General features: G+C 40.1%; 1 protein-coding gene across 5 annotated transcripts in view; it reads right to left on the reverse strand.

The window, feature by feature from the left end:
• The window catches only part of AGMO (alkylglycerol monooxygenase), a 384,446-nt gene that overhangs the window by 161,458 nt on the left and 205,303 nt on the right, over window positions 1–17,685 (reverse strand). For all 5 annotated transcript variants that reach the window (XM_036758949.1, XM_036758948.1, XM_036758946.1 and 2 more), the window contains exons 11-12: window positions 10,753–10,835; window positions 6,394–6,499 (exon numbers count right to left, since the gene is read on the reverse strand). In XM_036758949.1, coding sequence (XP_036614844.1) covers window positions 6,394–6,499; window positions 10,753–10,835 — 189 coding nt within the window. The remainder of the gene's footprint in view (window positions 1–6,393; window positions 6,500–10,752; window positions 10,836–17,685) is intronic.

Raw genomic sequence — 17,685 nt, forward strand, 5'->3', positions numbered from 1 at the left:
TCCACAATGAGAGTTCTCTACACTGATAGAATCACAAGATTAGGACAAAAAATAGCTGACTCACCTCTAACCTTGAGTTCTTGAATCACATTAAACAAAAATAATGGAACACAATCTTTGTCTAGCCTTACCAAGTGGTAAAGGCTTTGAATGCAGTGGGATCATTTTGCAAGAGCCAGCTTAGCTCAGATCAGAAAGGCATATCTAGAACCTCTTCCTCTACATTAGTCTTGGTTTGTAGCCTTTTCAGGCTAGATAATTTACCACCAGTACAGTAGCTGACCTTGATGCCACTTTCTTCTTTGTTGAAGGCATCCAACAACATCACTGAAAACATCATGCTAAAAGACATGAGAGAACGCACATGAACCTATTTGACTCCACTGGTGACTGGGAAAGCTTGAAAGGATCATCCATTGTCTTGAACCCATGCAAACATGCTATCATGTAACTGGCATACAATATGGATGAACTTGTCCAGGCAAGCAAATTTTATCATAGTCTTCTACAGACCCTTATAACTGACAATATCAGAGGCCTTGGTTAGATCGATGGACATTGTGTACAGACCTATGTTCTGTTTATAGAATTTCTACTTGACTTGTTTGGCATCAAATACCATATCAACCATTCTTCATCCCTTTCTGAAGCCACACCAGTTCTCAGGTAGATGACCATATTCCAGGTGAAGGATGTGTCCAACCTGGATTAGAGCCTTTGGAGCTGATATTGGTCTGATCAGCCATAGTCTGACCCACTATGCCTTGACCCAAACAGAGCAATATCATTTTGGTTCTCCGCAAACATGAAGGGCAACAATCAACCAACCATCTAGGACCTGGAGGCTGGCCACTGAGCTGGTGGTGATTTTTTTTTTTAATTCTAGCTATTCATGAATAGGATTATATGGGGACTGGACCTGTGTTTTCATCAGAGTAGAGGACTCTGATAAGGACACTCTCTACCAATGCAGATTAATACCTGCTCTAAAAGGCACTAAGTGACCTGACCCAGAGGAGAGAGCCATGATGCTGCAGAGGTCAGTCTTGAACTCAGGTCAGCCAAGGTCCAAGGTCAGCTCTCTCAATCAAAGTCACCACCTCATCATGGTGCATCTCCTGAGCACCATCCAATAATAAAGCACAGAATAATTGGAATCTCTACCAGTGGAAGATAGACCCACCATGATGAAAGGAAGAATACTTGAAATATTCCATTTTTGTTGTTTTTTTATTAATAAGAATCAAGATAATGCTGCTAAGCATATGGAGGACACATGCTTTCAATTTTATGGCAGAAGTGGTCACATGCCCCACTCACTCATCTATATCTTTGCCTGTCCTCCATGATCATTCATTTGCAGTTATAGGGTGATCAGGATTCATGTTTACTAAATAGTTTTTGCATACCTGGGGAGCTGCATTGAATTATTCCTAATGAGATCAAAGTCTTACTGCTATGTCATTAATGTTATGTGCACAACAACAGGGGCCATCCAAACACAGATGTCAATAAAAGGAGAAAGAGCAAGGACACATTGGTTAGATGAGGAAGACTGAAAATCCTAGAATGTTAAAGTCCTAAGGGGATGTGGAGGCCAGCCAGTCTAACTAGTTCATTTCACAGATGATGAAGCCAAGGCCCATAGGGCGTATAACTTGCCTAAGGTCCCATAGCTAGGAAGGGGGAGTGTCAGGATCACAGTTTTTTGTCTCTACACATCTGGGAACCTTCAGTGGAAAGATTTTCAGATAGCTCTGCATTTGCTCGAGTTGTAGGGAACCTATGAAGTTTGAGTGAAAGTGACCGATGTAAATTTTCTCATTGTATCTGCATTTCACATAAGTAACAGCAATTACTGTGGTTTCCCCATCCAGAAGAACTAAGAGGATCCTGGGATTTCTGCTCACAAGAGTTGTCACAACAGAGTGTCTATCTGCTGCCAATGCAACCTCCAAGTTTTAGGAAAGATGGACTTTGCATGTTGATTACACATAAGCAAATGAAGCCACAGTGGTATCTTTATTGGAGGGACCCAAAAGGGAGAAAGTAGTTTTATAATTAACAAATGTTAAAGTGGCCCCTTCTAAAAATGGTTCTTATTTCTCCAGCCTTATTCATGGTGATCCCCAAGTGAACTTCCTACTCCAATGACCCTGGTTTGCCCATTCACACATGAGCAGATCTTTTTCTTTTTATCTTTTATTGATTCCTTCCTACCACTCTCTCTCCAACTATGCCATTTAGCCTAATATTTGGAGTCTTCCTCTGAGACTGTTTGCCAATACAGCGCCAATGCCATTCATGGATCCTGATTCAGATATCCTTGGTTTGAGTCTTAGGATTGACACCATTTGAGATGTGGGACCTTGGGCAAGTCTTATAAAAACTCAACCCTTGTGAATATCTGTTGAGTCTAGTTCCTAGATCCTCTTCTACCAAATAAATAGTCACCTTTGACCTTTCTTCCCTCTCTTTGGTATAAATGCTTATGAGGTTAAACATTTCTAAAGCCACTGACATAAGAAAAGCTAAATGACCAACAGATGAACAGGTATTTTTCAGAAATATATATTTATTTTGTGTGAATGGGGGGAAAGAGTTGGAAAGAAATGAGAAGTGATGAAAAAGGCATAATCTTAGTTTTCTGTCACATGTATTTAAATAATAATACATAGAAGAGGAACAATGGGAGAGTATTTGACTCAATGTTCAAGAAAATTACAGAGACACACCTGGATAGAAAGGGGAAAGGACCTGGCCTAAGCATTCCCCACACCTTGTGAAGTAGCGATGTATTTGTGGTACAGTACATCATGGGAATTTGGAAAAGTAAGTGACTAGCCTTGATTAGAAACCTCCCCATACCCTGACCCAATGAATATCCCAAGCAAGCTAAAATCTGAAAGGGATCTAAAATTTTTCATGATTTGTCACGGGATCAAATTCACCAGCCTTCATATTTTATCCCAAATTGTAATCACTGGAGAACTGCTGCTTCCAAGGCAGCATGAAATATGAGTGTGATCCTTGGTCCATTTTGGGAAGGGAAGCTACACAAATAACCAACAGGGGGTGGGCTCACTGAGTGGTAAAGAGCCAAGGAATGGAGGTACCATTACCAATCAATGGAGGAGCTGCCATCAGGGAATAAAATAATGTCAATGAAAATTCTGAACCCTCTGGAACTCTGAAATACCTTCTGAGCTCACAACTACCCAATGTAAGCTCTTTTCTAGATTCTATCATCTCTCTCTACCTGTTAGGAATTTTCCTCTTTCCCTTACCTCATAGTATAATATATTTGTTTTGCATATGTTTGGATTTTCCCTGCCTAGACTTTTGCCACTTTTTCCCAGTGAAATGTAAGTTCCTTCAGGGCAGAGACTTTCTTAGTTATCTTTATAATAACATTACAGTAGTGGGAGCTGCTATCATTTACATAACATTTTAGGATTTGCAAAGTGATATACAGATAGCCCTCATTCATTTCCCCTACAACACTAGGGGGAAGGTGCTGTGATTATCAGTTCTTTTGTAGATAAGGACAATGTAGCACAGAGAGTTAAGTGACTGCATTTAGGTCACACAGTGAGAGTCTCTAGCTATCTTTAAATATGTGGCCTTGGGTCCAGGTCCATCTGTCTGCCTGTGGTGCCCCATAGACACCTCTATCATTATGTGTAAACTCCCACCTAACAAACAGACCGATATATTAAGGATGTTGAACTCATGTGGGTTAAAATGAACCTCTTAAAAAACTACTGCTAAAAATAGATTTTATAGAAAATGCATCATTTGTTTGGGAAAGAACATTGACTATGTACAATCAATTTCTCTACAAACTGTTTAGAGAACACTAATTATCTTGTAATCATTTTAAAGAGAAATGATGAGAATACAGTGTTTTCAGCCAGCCAGTACTAATTAAGATTGAATGGGACCCTTAAGACTATCTATCTTGATTTTATTCATATAACACTAGCAAATAAAAAGTAGACATTTCATAATGAAGTATACAGGAGAAGGATATATTTGGAAGACCTCATCCATCCAGGGTAGATGGAATGCTAAGAAAGGAAAAAATATGTTTGTATGTGTGCGTGTGTGTGTGTGTGTGTGTGTGTGTGATCCTGACTACACATTTGAAATTCAGATATATAATTCTGATTATGGTTCTCTGACTCAGTTTCTTGATCTCTAAAATGAGAAAAGTAACCCCATTATCACCAACCTCACAGCAGAGGTCGGGGCGGGGGGATAGATGGAGGAGGAACTTTAAGGTAAGATAGAAATGTGAGCAATGGCTTTTCAATTTTTTAGCCGTAAAATGTTAAATGTATCCATTTGCAGAAAAATGCTGACCATCTTTCCCTTCACGTAACAATCCCTTATTAGAATGTGAGCTCCCTAAGGGAAGAGCTGAATCTCTTTTTGTCTCTGGCATTACTGGATGTTATAAAAGTTTCTGGATTGATTGATTGGGCTGAAGATAAGAGTTGCATCATAAAGAATATGACCTAAATCTCACATTTACTCATGAGTTCAATGGTTTCCTTTCTATGAGCATTAACATTTTCATTTTGTCCATGATGAGCAAAAAATAAACTAAATATGATAATCCAATTTTCCCCTACTATGTCATTACCTTTTGGAGGAAATTCAATTTTTCCCCCAAGCCCTTATCCCACTGAATGTTACCTTTAGCTCATTTTTTTATCTTCTTCCCACATTTTAGGGGGCACTGCCTTTGTGTTCTTTTGTTTCATCTTTCATGTTTGTGTTTTGAAATGGAAGAGAGAGTAAGTATCTGAAAAGATGAGTAAGGTGCCGTATAGGGGGTGCTAGGGGAAGAATGCCCCACAATCCATTAGATCAATGTGTGATCTGATTTCCTCGAGTCCTCTCCATGAAACAGCTGATTCACATTTGGTAAAGAATGTGACCAGGGAAAAAGGGCATGGATTTCAGAAATGGCACATCACAAACCTTCATAACTTTCCTTCACACTGTGATGTTGTCAGTAAAGGGAACTCCTTGTGATCGAAATTCCTCTCCTTGATGCAGATGGCCAATTGGTCTCCGAGGGATTAAGTGACTAATCTAACACCAGACATCCGGTGTGTCCCAGGCAGGAATTAAACCTCCTTTGGAGTTTTTAGAAGGTAAGGGCCTTCATCCACAACACATAGCAGCTCTTAATCATGGTAGAAACCGCCCCCCCCCTCCACAACCATGCCACATTATATTTGCATGTTATCTAATTTGTTCCTCAGCCCAATCCTCTGAGGTAAGTTGTTCAAATATCATTTTCATTTTATTGAGTCAGTCTACAGATCCAACAAAGCTAAATAGCGGTAACATGTCCTAATATTTTTATTCATTCAATTCATGCAATGAATAATTTTTAATTACCTTAATGGTGCCAGGAATCATACTTTGTACTTTGTATGTGCAGTGCCTAGCCCAGTGTTGGAGTTAGATTAGGTTCTTTAAAAGGTTTGATAAATTGAATTGTTTGTATAACTAATACCTCATTTTACTTGTCATTTATTGAATATTTTCTGGACCCACCGTGTCTCTTGAGTTCAGCAACCAAAATGACAAGAAGCATTTCACATCTTTGCAATATGTTCCTTGGCTGTTTGCCTGGTCAACTCCAGGGAGCCCACCAGGGCAAAGGCACCAAACAGCAGAATACAGTCTCTAATCCACCAGACCACTGCCCAATGTCTTACCTTCCTTAGCCTATTGCTTTGCCATCTACAATGCTAGTGATTTATCATAGGGGACTTAGGGGTGTTCCAGCAAGACTTACAATTTTCCAAACATAAGAAAAATATTGCTATCCAAACAAGATTCCTGACTGATAAAATTGAGAACAAAAAGAAAAACAGCAAAGGAAAATACAATGTTGTTAACCTGCTGAATGTCTGAACTAGATTGCCCTCAGGGACCAGTTAGTGCTCACCGTGCCTGCCAAAGGATCTCCTGGACACCATGTTTGCCAACGAGCTCTTAAACATAATGATCAACAATACCACTAGACAGATAGCACCATCAACTAGAGTGGGGGTCATCATTTACCGCATGCAGGATTCAATTTATGTAAGGAACCATGTGGAGGGTTTGGAATGTTAATCTTTTTTTAAGGAATTGTTTTTCTTTTTTGTTATTTGGCATAAAGAATATGGCCAAGCTAAATAAAATGCCTACAAGGCATATCGATGAAATGTTCATTAAACTTTTGCCATCAAAAAAGGAATTGTATTTAGCAACTAATCAATCCTTTATTGTACCAAGAGAATATTGGTGAAATATATGTGGACTTGAAATTAATGAAAGGATTCATCAATCCAAATAAGTGCAAGCCATGTGCATTCCAAATCTTACCTCAAACACATATGTCCATGAAGGAATGAAGGGTTTCAAGAAGTTCAACCAATATAGCATTAAAAACACCGAGCACCGGATGGTTTCCAAAATGGCTGCCCTAGGCCTACAATGAAAAGTGAATTGGCATGAAGTTAACATGGGACCCTGGCACTAGGGCTGAAGGAGGCGCCTAGTTCTACCTTCTCATTTTACTAATGAAGAAAATGAGGGCCAGGACCAAGTCATGTTGCTAGAAATTAGTAGGAACTAGATTTGAATCCAGACTATCTGACTTCAAATCCAGCAATCTTTCTATTGATTTCTACCTTCAGTGGAATTATTTCATGTTTCAATGCTATGATTATTAGATTCACAAAATATCTATGCGTCTAAAAACTCCAAATCAGCTATTGTTTTTAGATGCCTACTCTGTTCAAGGAAAGAGATGGTTCTGTTTATTGGATGGGATCAGCCCCGGCCTCTGGAAGACTGGGGTTCCAGCATTGCCTCTTCTGTACCCTGGTTATGTGATTGCAGGCAAGTCTTGTGGAAAGTGCCCAGGCAATACTCCAAAGTATTTAAGTTAGAGACTTCTTGCTAATCTGCATAGGGAGAGACAATGAACTCCCTGGTCATTTCCTTCAGTGAAAACACAGATCAGAAACCCCCAAAATGAGGGAAAAAAGCACAAAGCTATGAGTTCAGGGTTTGGAATATGCAGAAATAGCTCAGCTACAGTCCTCAGCCTCAAGCAGAGAATCTAGTGTTGTGGAGAGCTGAAGTGCTCCCACTGATAACCCTAATATAGTTTGGAAGCTATTTAATTCATAAGCATAAACCACCTGGTACCCTAGGTGGAGGGAACAAATGTTATCTGGAAAGGTTTCATGGAGAAGGAAACAACAGAGTTGGGTAGCCTAGGTAAACTTTTCCCTTATGGAGATGGGGAGGGCATTACTGACCCACAAGAAAGTCTGAGAAAGCTAGACAGCCTGGCCAAAGTCCAAAATAAGTGTTGACCAAACAGTGGATCCAGACAACTCTGTAGAAAGTCACAGACTGAGTGTGAGAGCAAAAAGGGACCAGGGTGCTGGTAAGAACACAGAGAAGAAGGACAACACACAGCATGCAAAGTAGAGGCATGAGGTAGCAGGGGGCCCCAAGGCAAGAGCATGTCCAGACAATGTGGCAACATTGGGATCCAAAAAGGAAAACAGGAAAAGGTGGTCTCTGCTTAGGCAGGAGTTGGAGAATCTGATATCCAAACAGGCAGCATGATACAGAACTAGACATGCAGTCAGAAAGGCCCGAGTTCTACTCTATTGTAATTGGATTGCTATGTCAGCGTGACCAAAACCCTCCATCTCTCTGTGCCTCAGTTTCCTCATCTCTAAAATGTGTACATGGGTATAGTTTCTCCTATGGTTCTTGTGAAGAAAGTGATTTGTGAATTGTAAAGTGAAGAGAAATATGTCACTTTCTGTTGGATTGGCTCAACACGATGATAATGGTAACATCTTTTTGAGAACTAGCATTGAGGTTCAACTTAACCCAAGCTCCCTTAATTTTCAGAAGGTTTCTCATCTATGACTAACTCTCCACTACTTTCTTTGTGGGAAAGCGTTGTTCAAGCACCGGAGGAGTGGAGCAGGGCAGAGAATAGCACAGGTCACCTATAGATTGTAGAATTCTGGGGAAACCAGAAACAGAACCCTAGTCAGGGGTAGTAAGGGTCCCGAAGAGAAATCACAATTAGCTTGATACTCCATGGTACTCTAGCTCTGGACCTACCAAGGCAGGACAATAGCCTCTCTGTGCATGTACATTTAAAGTCTTGAATGTTGTTGTTACTTGGTTCATGCCAAATTTTGTGCTTCAGGGCTCTGGGAGGGAAACAGATAATGGAGTCTACAGTCAAAAGATAATATGGAAGGCAGGGGAGAAAATAGAGTCATAGAAGTCAAAGAGAAGCTGAAAAAGGCTATGACCAATTTCTTTAAAGATACCTTTTAAGAGATATTTCTCATTTAATATCCTGAAATGCAGGCCTTATACTCTGAAAAATTTAGAACATACAACATGTGTGCTTCAAATTCAACAGTATAGCCAATGGAAATGAAGCCCTTTGTTAATTTATTTAATTTATGATTAATGTTTGCTGTCCACATTTTGTCCTACACTGTAAACAGTCCTAAAAAGCAGGGACTGTGTCTGTTTAACTTTCTTTGAAAGAAACCTAATCTAGAACTAAGTGCAGATTGGCCCTTAATTAATTGCTTTACAATGACAGTGATGAACAACTATTTAAGCAGTGAAGATTAAGTTCTATTAGATTTTCATCATGCTTTTCCTTTCAATTAGTAAATCACTTACAGAGGAGGAAAAAAGATATGGTGATCCCAGTAGACAGACAGCTCATTACCTTCTCTCATTCATTTGGCTGTAAAAGCTAAAGTTGTGCTTCGAACCCAGCTCAGAGTGCAAAGTTCCAGGAGAAAATGTTTTTGCTGGACTTCAAAGATTCCTTTTTGGGGCAATTAATCACTTAGATTTTTCAGCAGAGGGACTAACAAATTTTATAGGAAATAAAAACAAGCACATTTCTCAAAAAGCTTAAATAGAGCAAGTTAAAAGCGGGCTTAGACAAGTCATACTTGTGCTTGCTTACAAATGAATTCATCAGACTTGTTTTCTGAAAAAATGTTGCCTAATTGATTTTTCAAGTGAAGTATTTTCAAATATCAGGAAACCAAAAAGGCACGAAAATAAGTAAATATATAGAAGGGCTCTGAAATGTCAGCATTGGGGTATTTTTTCAAAGATTTCACAAAGAAAATGTTGCCAGGTAGCCCTCGTATTTCCACATACCCCTTGTTTTATTAGCCTCACTGGTAGTTTTCACTTGTTAGTTATATATTTTGGGGGAGGTGGGGAGGAAAATGGCCACTAATTACTTTTGGAAGTTTTGGTTTAGGACTTTGTAATTATTGGCAGCTTGATGTGTAAACAGGGAAAACGCAACCACCAAGGCAGGACATATACAGGCATTTATATTTTCTTGTTAGTTGACAAATTCAGTCACTTGCAAAAAAATGTCCTGAACCCTGGCCTTGAGGAAAATGAGTGTTATGCTCCCTTGCCATCCATTGAATGGCCTCTGAATGTAAAACTTATGTCTCTGTCCACAAGTCTGGATATGGCAAAGACAAGACAAGCTACAAGGAAGTCCTTCTATCAGACAAGGATCTATGATAATAAGTTAAATGATCACTAGAGGCATCAGGTAAAGGACATGAAGATTTGTTCATCCACAATGGTTATTTTTATAATTGAAATAGATTCAAATTTTAAAATGGCTGAGATGATCCTGTTCACACACACCTTGCTGAAAGGCTTGTGGAATCTCTAAGGTGAAGCCCTTTAAGATCTGACCCTGCAGCCATCTTGGCTGACTTACTGATTGGTGATACAATGTCGATAGAGAACAGAAACATAGAGGAACATGTAGAAAACAGTAGTAGGTTTTTGGTTTTTTAAAATAATAGTAAAACAAAAATCTTCATAGTAAACAGAGAAAAGGAACTGCGTGCGGGTGTAGAAGGCCTTAATAGACAACCCAGAACAAATGAAATTATTCAGTCTCTGGTAATGTGCTTAATGTCTGATACATTGCTCTTCTAGCCAAGTTGTATGACTGTATATATTCCTTGACAAATTGGAGATTCATCAGGGTTCTTTGCTACATGGAAGACATCATGGGGACATCAAAGTGACTGTGATGCTAGCTGTGGACCTCTAGAAAACAGGATTTATTGCTTATTTAGGAGAAAAAAATTAAAAGATTAAAGGCAACAGTCAATATTGAAACTGAAGGACAGTTGATGGAATGTCATTTCTGTTCTATAGAGAAACAGGATTATGGGTACCAAATATGGCAAATGTTGTCAGAAGAAAGGACCATATAGGATGCTTTTGCTTAACTGTTTTTTTTTTATCATAACAAAAAGGTGTCCAGAGTTGGGGGGGGTGGGTGTTCTCCCTCTCTCTCTCTTCCTCTCTCTCTCACTCTGTCTCTTTTTGTTTCTCTGTTACTCTTTCTTCCTCCTTCCCTCCTTTATTTCCTCCCCCACCTCTCCCTCTCTTCACAGGATCCATTCATTCTCATAACCAATTCTGATCCTGTGTGTGCTTAAATACAGCTAAGGTCCAGGTTCAGCATTTTAGCCAGTGTTCCGAAGGCCATAACACCTCCTAGTGCTCAGTGAGTGGTTCACTAGGCCTATGTGACATGGCATGAGTCTGATACTAAAGACACTTGACCACTTTCCAGGGACCATATGATTAAGTGAAAGAAAACGAAAACATCCCCCGTCCTACCTTTGCTCCATGAGGAATCCGATGGAAGTCAGTGTCAGGATGATGTAGCCTGATCTCAGGAGGAGGGTGGCCTGTGACAAAGCCTGTTAAACCAACAAGCAGACAAGTTGGGCATTTAGGGGGATTCTACGAAGGAGTACTGGATAAAAAGAAGTAGTCTGAAGCCTCCCTGTAAGTTGCCCCATTAGCCATGAAATGTTTTCAGAGTGGTCTGATCCATCATTACATTTGGGCTATTTCAGTAGTTGAGCATTTTCCCTAATATTGTTCTGTTTCCTTGTTGGACACTTTGGGGATCAGATTTTTCTGAAATCATTTCTCAAATTAAATAATCTTTCAAATGTTTCTTCTTCTCTCACCCCCCGCCCCCAACAAGGCTTCTCATTCCACTGGTCTTTGAACCATGTGTGTGCCTCTACCTAGGGGGAAATAGCTAGCATTTCTATAAATAAATACCACATTCCAGCTCTGATTTAGAATATCACTAACTGTTGTCAACCCCAGACCCCTTCAGTAATGACAGTCTTAAGAACTTCGAGGAGAAGAATTAGACAAGCAGAAATGTAACCAATGACCTCTGACATTACTAGAGTGGAGAGTGAGGTTTTTTAAAAGCTACATATTGTAATCATCTTAATGAATCTCAGAAGCTCATAATAGGAAGGGCTATCAAATGATCAAAGCTCATTCTAGATAGGAAAGAACTGTTTTATTAATTGATGAATCAATCAGTCAAAAATGTTGATCATCTAGATCAGACGTCACGAATGACTGTTCAGCTTTTGCTGGAAGACCTCCCAGTACCTTCCCACGTAGTTCAACCCATTTTTTTTCTGGCAAGCCTAAACTTGCCTTCCTACAACTCCAGCCCATTACTCCTGGTTCTGCTACTGGGGCCAAAGAGAAATGGTCTGATCTTTCTTCCTCTGGTATTAAATTCCTATCATATTTAGCTATTTTTGCATAGATTTGTATTTATTTGTTTTATATTTGTGCTGAGATATTTGTTTATGTACTTGCTTCATTCATTGCAGTTTTATCCCCTTTAACTGGCATTGCATGGTCCATTGTTTGATAAATACTTACTGATGGTTTCCACAGAACTATCCTTCCAAATCTTAAAAACAGTTATTTTGTCTCCCCCTGCCTCTCACCTCTTGAATCTTCTCTTCTTCCCATGTTCCTTCACCTAATTCCTAGAAATTACTATCTCTGGGCCATTCATCATCTTGGAGGCCCTTCCCTGGACCCTCACCAGTGATCAGTGTCCTTCCTAACCTGGTGCCCTGAGTTGAACAGAATATTCTAGGTGTAGAGAGAAAACAATGGTGGGATGATCACTCCCTGAGACTATCTAGATTTGTCCTAATGGAATCTGAGGTGGTATTTACATTTGGGGTGCCATGTCATGCTATTGCCTCTTTTGGAGCCTGTAGGTCCATTCCCTGGATTCTTTTCAAATGTACCCCTTCAGCTATCCCTCCCTCCTTTAGGGCATGTAATGTTGGAATTCTGAATCTAGATACAAATCATACTCTATGATCTTGACTCGCATCTTATTTATTTAGGCTGAATATTTGAGCTCCTCAAAATTTTCTGGATACTTTCTCTACAATCTCCCTGGATAGATTTTTCCCTCCAATCTTGTATCATCTAACAATTTTTTAAAGTATGGTACCCATGCTTTTTTCCAATCATTGACCAAACAGTTAAACAGCCCAGGTCCAAGCACTTAATTATGGGGATACTCAGCTGGAAACCTCTTTCCAAGTTTTTATGAAACCATTAATGTCTACTTTTTAGTTCAGCTTTTCACCCAATTCTGACACCACCACCTCCCTATAACATTTTTCAGATTCCATCCCTCTGTCTGGTCCTCAATATAGGAAGGCCCATGGGAGTTTTATTAAAATATTTTCCCAAGATATGCATAAAACATAGATATCTATTTTGTTATTTGTTTTTATTTAGTCATTTTTCAGTGATGTCTGACTCTTCATGACCCCATTCTGAATTCTCTTGCCAAAGATACTAGAGTGGTTTGCCACTTCCTCCTCCCATTGTACAGATAAGAAAGCTGAGATAAATGGAGTTAGGTAACCTGCCCAGTATCACATAACTAGTCAATGTCCAAGGGCAGATTTGAACTCAGGGAGATGAGTCTTCCTGACTCCAGGCTCAGTGCTGTTAGCTACCCAAATATCTCTGGCATCTCCTAATCTACCAGGGTAGTAACTCTACCAAAATGTGTAGAAATTGAAACATTTCAAATTACTGAAGCAGTCTTTTCCCTTAGGGAGTTTCTATTCACTATGAGACAAGCAAAATCTACAGACATTAAAAGTAAACATACACATGTGTATGTATATACATGTTTGTCTATATGTGTCTATATATCATAGCAATTTGATGAGATAGAGAGACCTAGGAAGGCCTCCTGAAGGGGGCAGCCCTTGATCTGAGCTGTGGAGAAAGGGAGCAAGGTGTTCCAAAACACAGAGAGGAGAAGTAAGAGCATTCCACACATGGGATGAGGGACAAAGACAGAAGATGGAATGTTGTGTATACACAACAGAAAACAAATAAATAAGCCTGAATTTAAAGGTTGGAGTCAGATTGTGATGGGATTTAAATATTAAATTGAAAAAGTTTACATTTTATTCTAGACATAACAAGAAGCCATTGGTGATTTTTGAGGAAAGGAGCAACATGTTAAGAAGTAAGTCATAACTGTCTGTTTTGCATTTGCCCTAGACTACCCATCCCACTCCTATAGGGGATACATCTGGAGAAATATTCCCCTTACCAAATGGCAAATTATTTTAAGGTAGCTAGAGATTTCATCTTTTTTGTATCCCTGGTGCTTATTACATGCTTAATAAATGCTTATATACTTGATTATCAATAAATAGTCCAAAATGTGTGTGGGGGCGATGGAGTAGAAAGGTATGCAAATATCCTTCAGAAAGAAACTGTATGTGCATCTGTGTTATCTGTGTGTGTGTGTATCTGTGTGTGTGTGTGTTTCCTGAGAAGTCTGAGAGAACTAATCTTGGAGTTGGGCGTATCTGAATTTGAATCTTATCTCTGTTACTGTGTGACCTCTAGGAGGACACTTAATCTCTTTCGACCTAAGTCTTCTCAACTGTAAAATGGTGATAACAAGACCTAAGTCCTAGGATTTTTATGACACTTCATTCCTATGATATGTGTAAAACACACTGCAGACTCTACAACATTCTAGAGACTGCTATTCCTGTTTTTATCGTGCAATGCCAGATCCCAGGCTCTCACACTATCGAATATGCACAACCCATAAACATCATTGTGTCTCCACTCGTTATCTTTGGCTGAGGGTTTAAAAGCTATCCATGCTTTAACAGAAGCCCAAGCTCTTGTCATAGGCTTGGCTGTGGCAATGAGAGCTTAGCTTCCTTTCTGCCAAGTCTTGTGTGAAAAAGCCTTCCCAAGGCTCTCTGCAATCCTTTCATAACAGGTAAGAAAATCCTGATTTCATTAGACTTCCTCTCATTTCAGGGCAGCAGTTACTGGCATTGCTTTCCCTGAAGGGGCCTTTGACCTGAAGGCTGCAGCCACCGGTATTATGGTAAACAGTTAAAAACTGTTCAGGAGAATAAATGGGAGCATTACGGTACACATTTCTAAGTTTATTCTATGTTAATGACAATTTCTCCATCCTTTTCCTCAGTTTACAAAAAAAACCAAACTATATATCAAGCCATGATTTTTAACATTTTTCCATTTACAAGCTGTAAAGGATAACATTGTGGATGCTTTATAAAACTGATGGGGTAACCAGGTTGCTCAGCGGATAGAGTACTAGGCTTAGAATCAGGAAGGCTCATCTTCATGAATTCAAGTCCAGCCTCAGACACTTAATTAAATGTATTACCCTGAGAAAGTTACTTAACCTTGCCTCAGTTTCCTCACCTATAAAATGAGCTAGAGAAAGAAATGGCAAACCACTTAAGTCTCTTTACCAAAAAAACCCCAACTGTAGTCAAAAAGAGTCAGACACAACTGAAACAACTGAACAATAACAAAACTGATCATGGAAACAGAAAACTGAAAAATTTCACAGTTGGCTCTCATGAGCCAATATTAACCAGCCTCAACACTCCCCTGGGTCCAGCTGATCCCCTCTAAATTAGTCTTCAGAAGCAATGGACTCAGGCCTTGCCGCAGTTGGCAGATGCCAATGGCATGCACCCAGGTCATTTCTTTCAAGACAGATCCATTTTGCCACCTTCCCAAATAATCCTTCATATTCAAATAAAGGCTGGGAAGGTAGCCCTAATCCCTCCATTCCGGCTTCTCATGTACCTCCTCTCTACCTGCCGAAATATTTAAAAGAAGCCAGAGAATCCCAATCCTTAAGCTTGCTTTAAACCACATGGCCTCCCTTTTTCTATCTCTCCCAAGAAAATTGGCTGAACTAGTGCCTTTGAGTTTGAAAGTTTTCACATGGATCTTTGATGAGATAATCCCTCAGTAAGCTTTTTTGGGGAATGGACCATTTTGAGAAAGAGAATTGTGGGGTGCTTCTGGTTGCCTGTTACTCAGGCCCTAGCAGGGCCAGGGTTCAGGGTCCAAAGAGTGGGGCAGCAATTCAAATACACATTCTCCTGAACCTCTAGCCCCCAAACAAGCCAGCTTTGGTCAGCCACACTGAAGTCCTTCCTACTGCCTCTTTGTAGATGAGACCATTTCTGCCGGTCTACATTTTTCATGCTATGTGACTCTATGGAGGCTCTGACAGTATTTCCCAGGGTCCTAATTATAAGGGTGTGGAACTAAAAATGTCCGGATTCTGTTACTCTCACAAAAAGGTACCTAATAAAAAACTCCACCAATGGTCCCCCAGGAGAGTCACAGCTTCAGTTACTTTTGGCTTGGCAAATAATCACTTCAGCAAACTCCAGGAAGACATGAGGTCATTGAGTTTTTCCTATTCTTTTTTTTTGCCTCAGTGACCCCATTTTGACCTTGAGGGCAACAAATTTCGGGGCTTCAGGCTTCTTCATGGACACCAATATCACCTCTGAGGCAGTTTCTACTCACCCCATCTTGATTCTTCTTTTGGCACCAGATTGGGGGACCCTTCCACAAGGAGAATTGGGCCTGTGATCACACGAGGGGCCTCATGTTGAGAGGAAAAGTGTCTCAGAGGGAAAAATGTGATGAACTTGGAATGAGGAAGATGGGGGTTCGAGTCATGCTTCCAACATTTAATAGCTATGTAGCAATGGAAAATTACTTCATCCATCTTAACCTCAGTGTCAACATTTGTAAAATGGAAAGAAGAATGGGATGAACTTTGTGGGGTAGCGATGACTTTCAAGGGGATAGAGTCCAGCTGAGATGATGTATGTAAAGCTCTTTATAAACATTAATCTGACATAAATTCTAGTGATAATAATAACCACGGTGATTACAACAATGAGCTAATTAATGTAGCATGATATTACTTGATTAATAGGGAAACTGAGGCAAAGATGAGTTAAATGGTTTGCACTGGCACACAAGGCAGTAAGTACCTAAGCCGAAATTCAAACACAGATAAACAGAGGAGTAAAACATTGTGCCTGAGAGTAGAAAACCTAGGGTCAAGTCCCAGCTGTCCCATTGACTAGCTACATGAGCTCAAATTAGTCACATTCCTTCCCTAGTATCATTTGTAAAATAGGAATCATGCTTATACTAGCTTCCTCTTGGGGAGCTAAGATAATGTATGCTTTATGCTACACTGAAGTAACCCATTATTTTTATCTCCAATCCTTCAAAGACCTCTCTTTCCATCTCTGGAGCATTCTATTTATAAATGTACATTGCAACCTCATCAGGCCTTAGATGATGATTAGTGAATTGGATCATTGCCATTGACCAGGTCCTCAGTGATGAATCTTGGGGTCTGTCCCTGGTACTAGACTCAAAGCCTTGTTCCAGGGTGGGAAGATCAGGCGGGACCTGAGTTCTGCTGGCAGAGACTCTAAGAACCTGGGATATAGCTGAATCTGAGAACCAATGTCACATGAGCCAGAGAAGCTCATCAGCAGTTTGAACAAAGCCTGATGCATTTTTCAGTTTTCTTCCTTTGCAAGTTCTTGTTGTTTTCCACTTTGGAGGAGGGAGCACCTACCCTAGTACAAGCAAGCCTAGATGCATGCAAACAAACGGCAACTAGGAGTGCCAACTACAAAGCAAATCACAAATCAAATAAAATGGACCTGTGAAAAATGGAGACTGTGAGTTCAAAAGGCCTGTTTAATGAGCACAGGATTCTGATTGAGAGTCACATTTGGAAGAGACCTCCAAGGCCATGCAGTCCAACTGACAAAAATCCTTAGACAACATACCCCGCCAGTGTCTCTGAGAACCTCCTGGACCGTAGTGGGGAGAGTGGGTCCACCCTCCTCCTGCAGCCATTTCACTCCAATATAGCTTGATTGTACATGATTCTGTCCTTATCTCCAGCCTGAATTTGTTTCCTTGCAGCCTCTGTCCTGGTTCTGAGTCTAGGCCTGAGAAGAATAAGTGTATCCTCCCCTCTACAAAACAGTCCCTCAAAAATATGTCCCTGTCCCTTCCTCTTCCCAAGGGGAAACATCTGCCACCATTTAAATTACCTTTATATGGGATCATTTCCATGAGGCAATGGCCTTCAGAAAATAGGGCAGCCAGAAATGAAACCAATATTTCAGATTTAGTCTGCCAAGGTGAGAAGACAGTAGACCACCCATTGCCATCATCTCATGCTTCTCTTCATGAATACCAAGAACTCTTTGGGTTTCTGGCCACCATTTTTTAATGATTGTCTTGGCAGGCTCCTAAAGTCCCCGGGTCTTAGCCAGATGATCTAGCTATACCTTTTGTATCCTGGAATTAACAATTTTGATTTCTTGAATCCATGCG

This window comes from Trichosurus vulpecula, chromosome 5, assembly GCF_011100635.1.
Source record: "Trichosurus vulpecula isolate mTriVul1 chromosome 5, mTriVul1.pri, whole genome shotgun sequence".
In the NCBI taxonomy this organism is placed as follows: Eukaryota; Metazoa; Chordata; class Mammalia; order Diprotodontia; family Phalangeridae; genus Trichosurus; species Trichosurus vulpecula.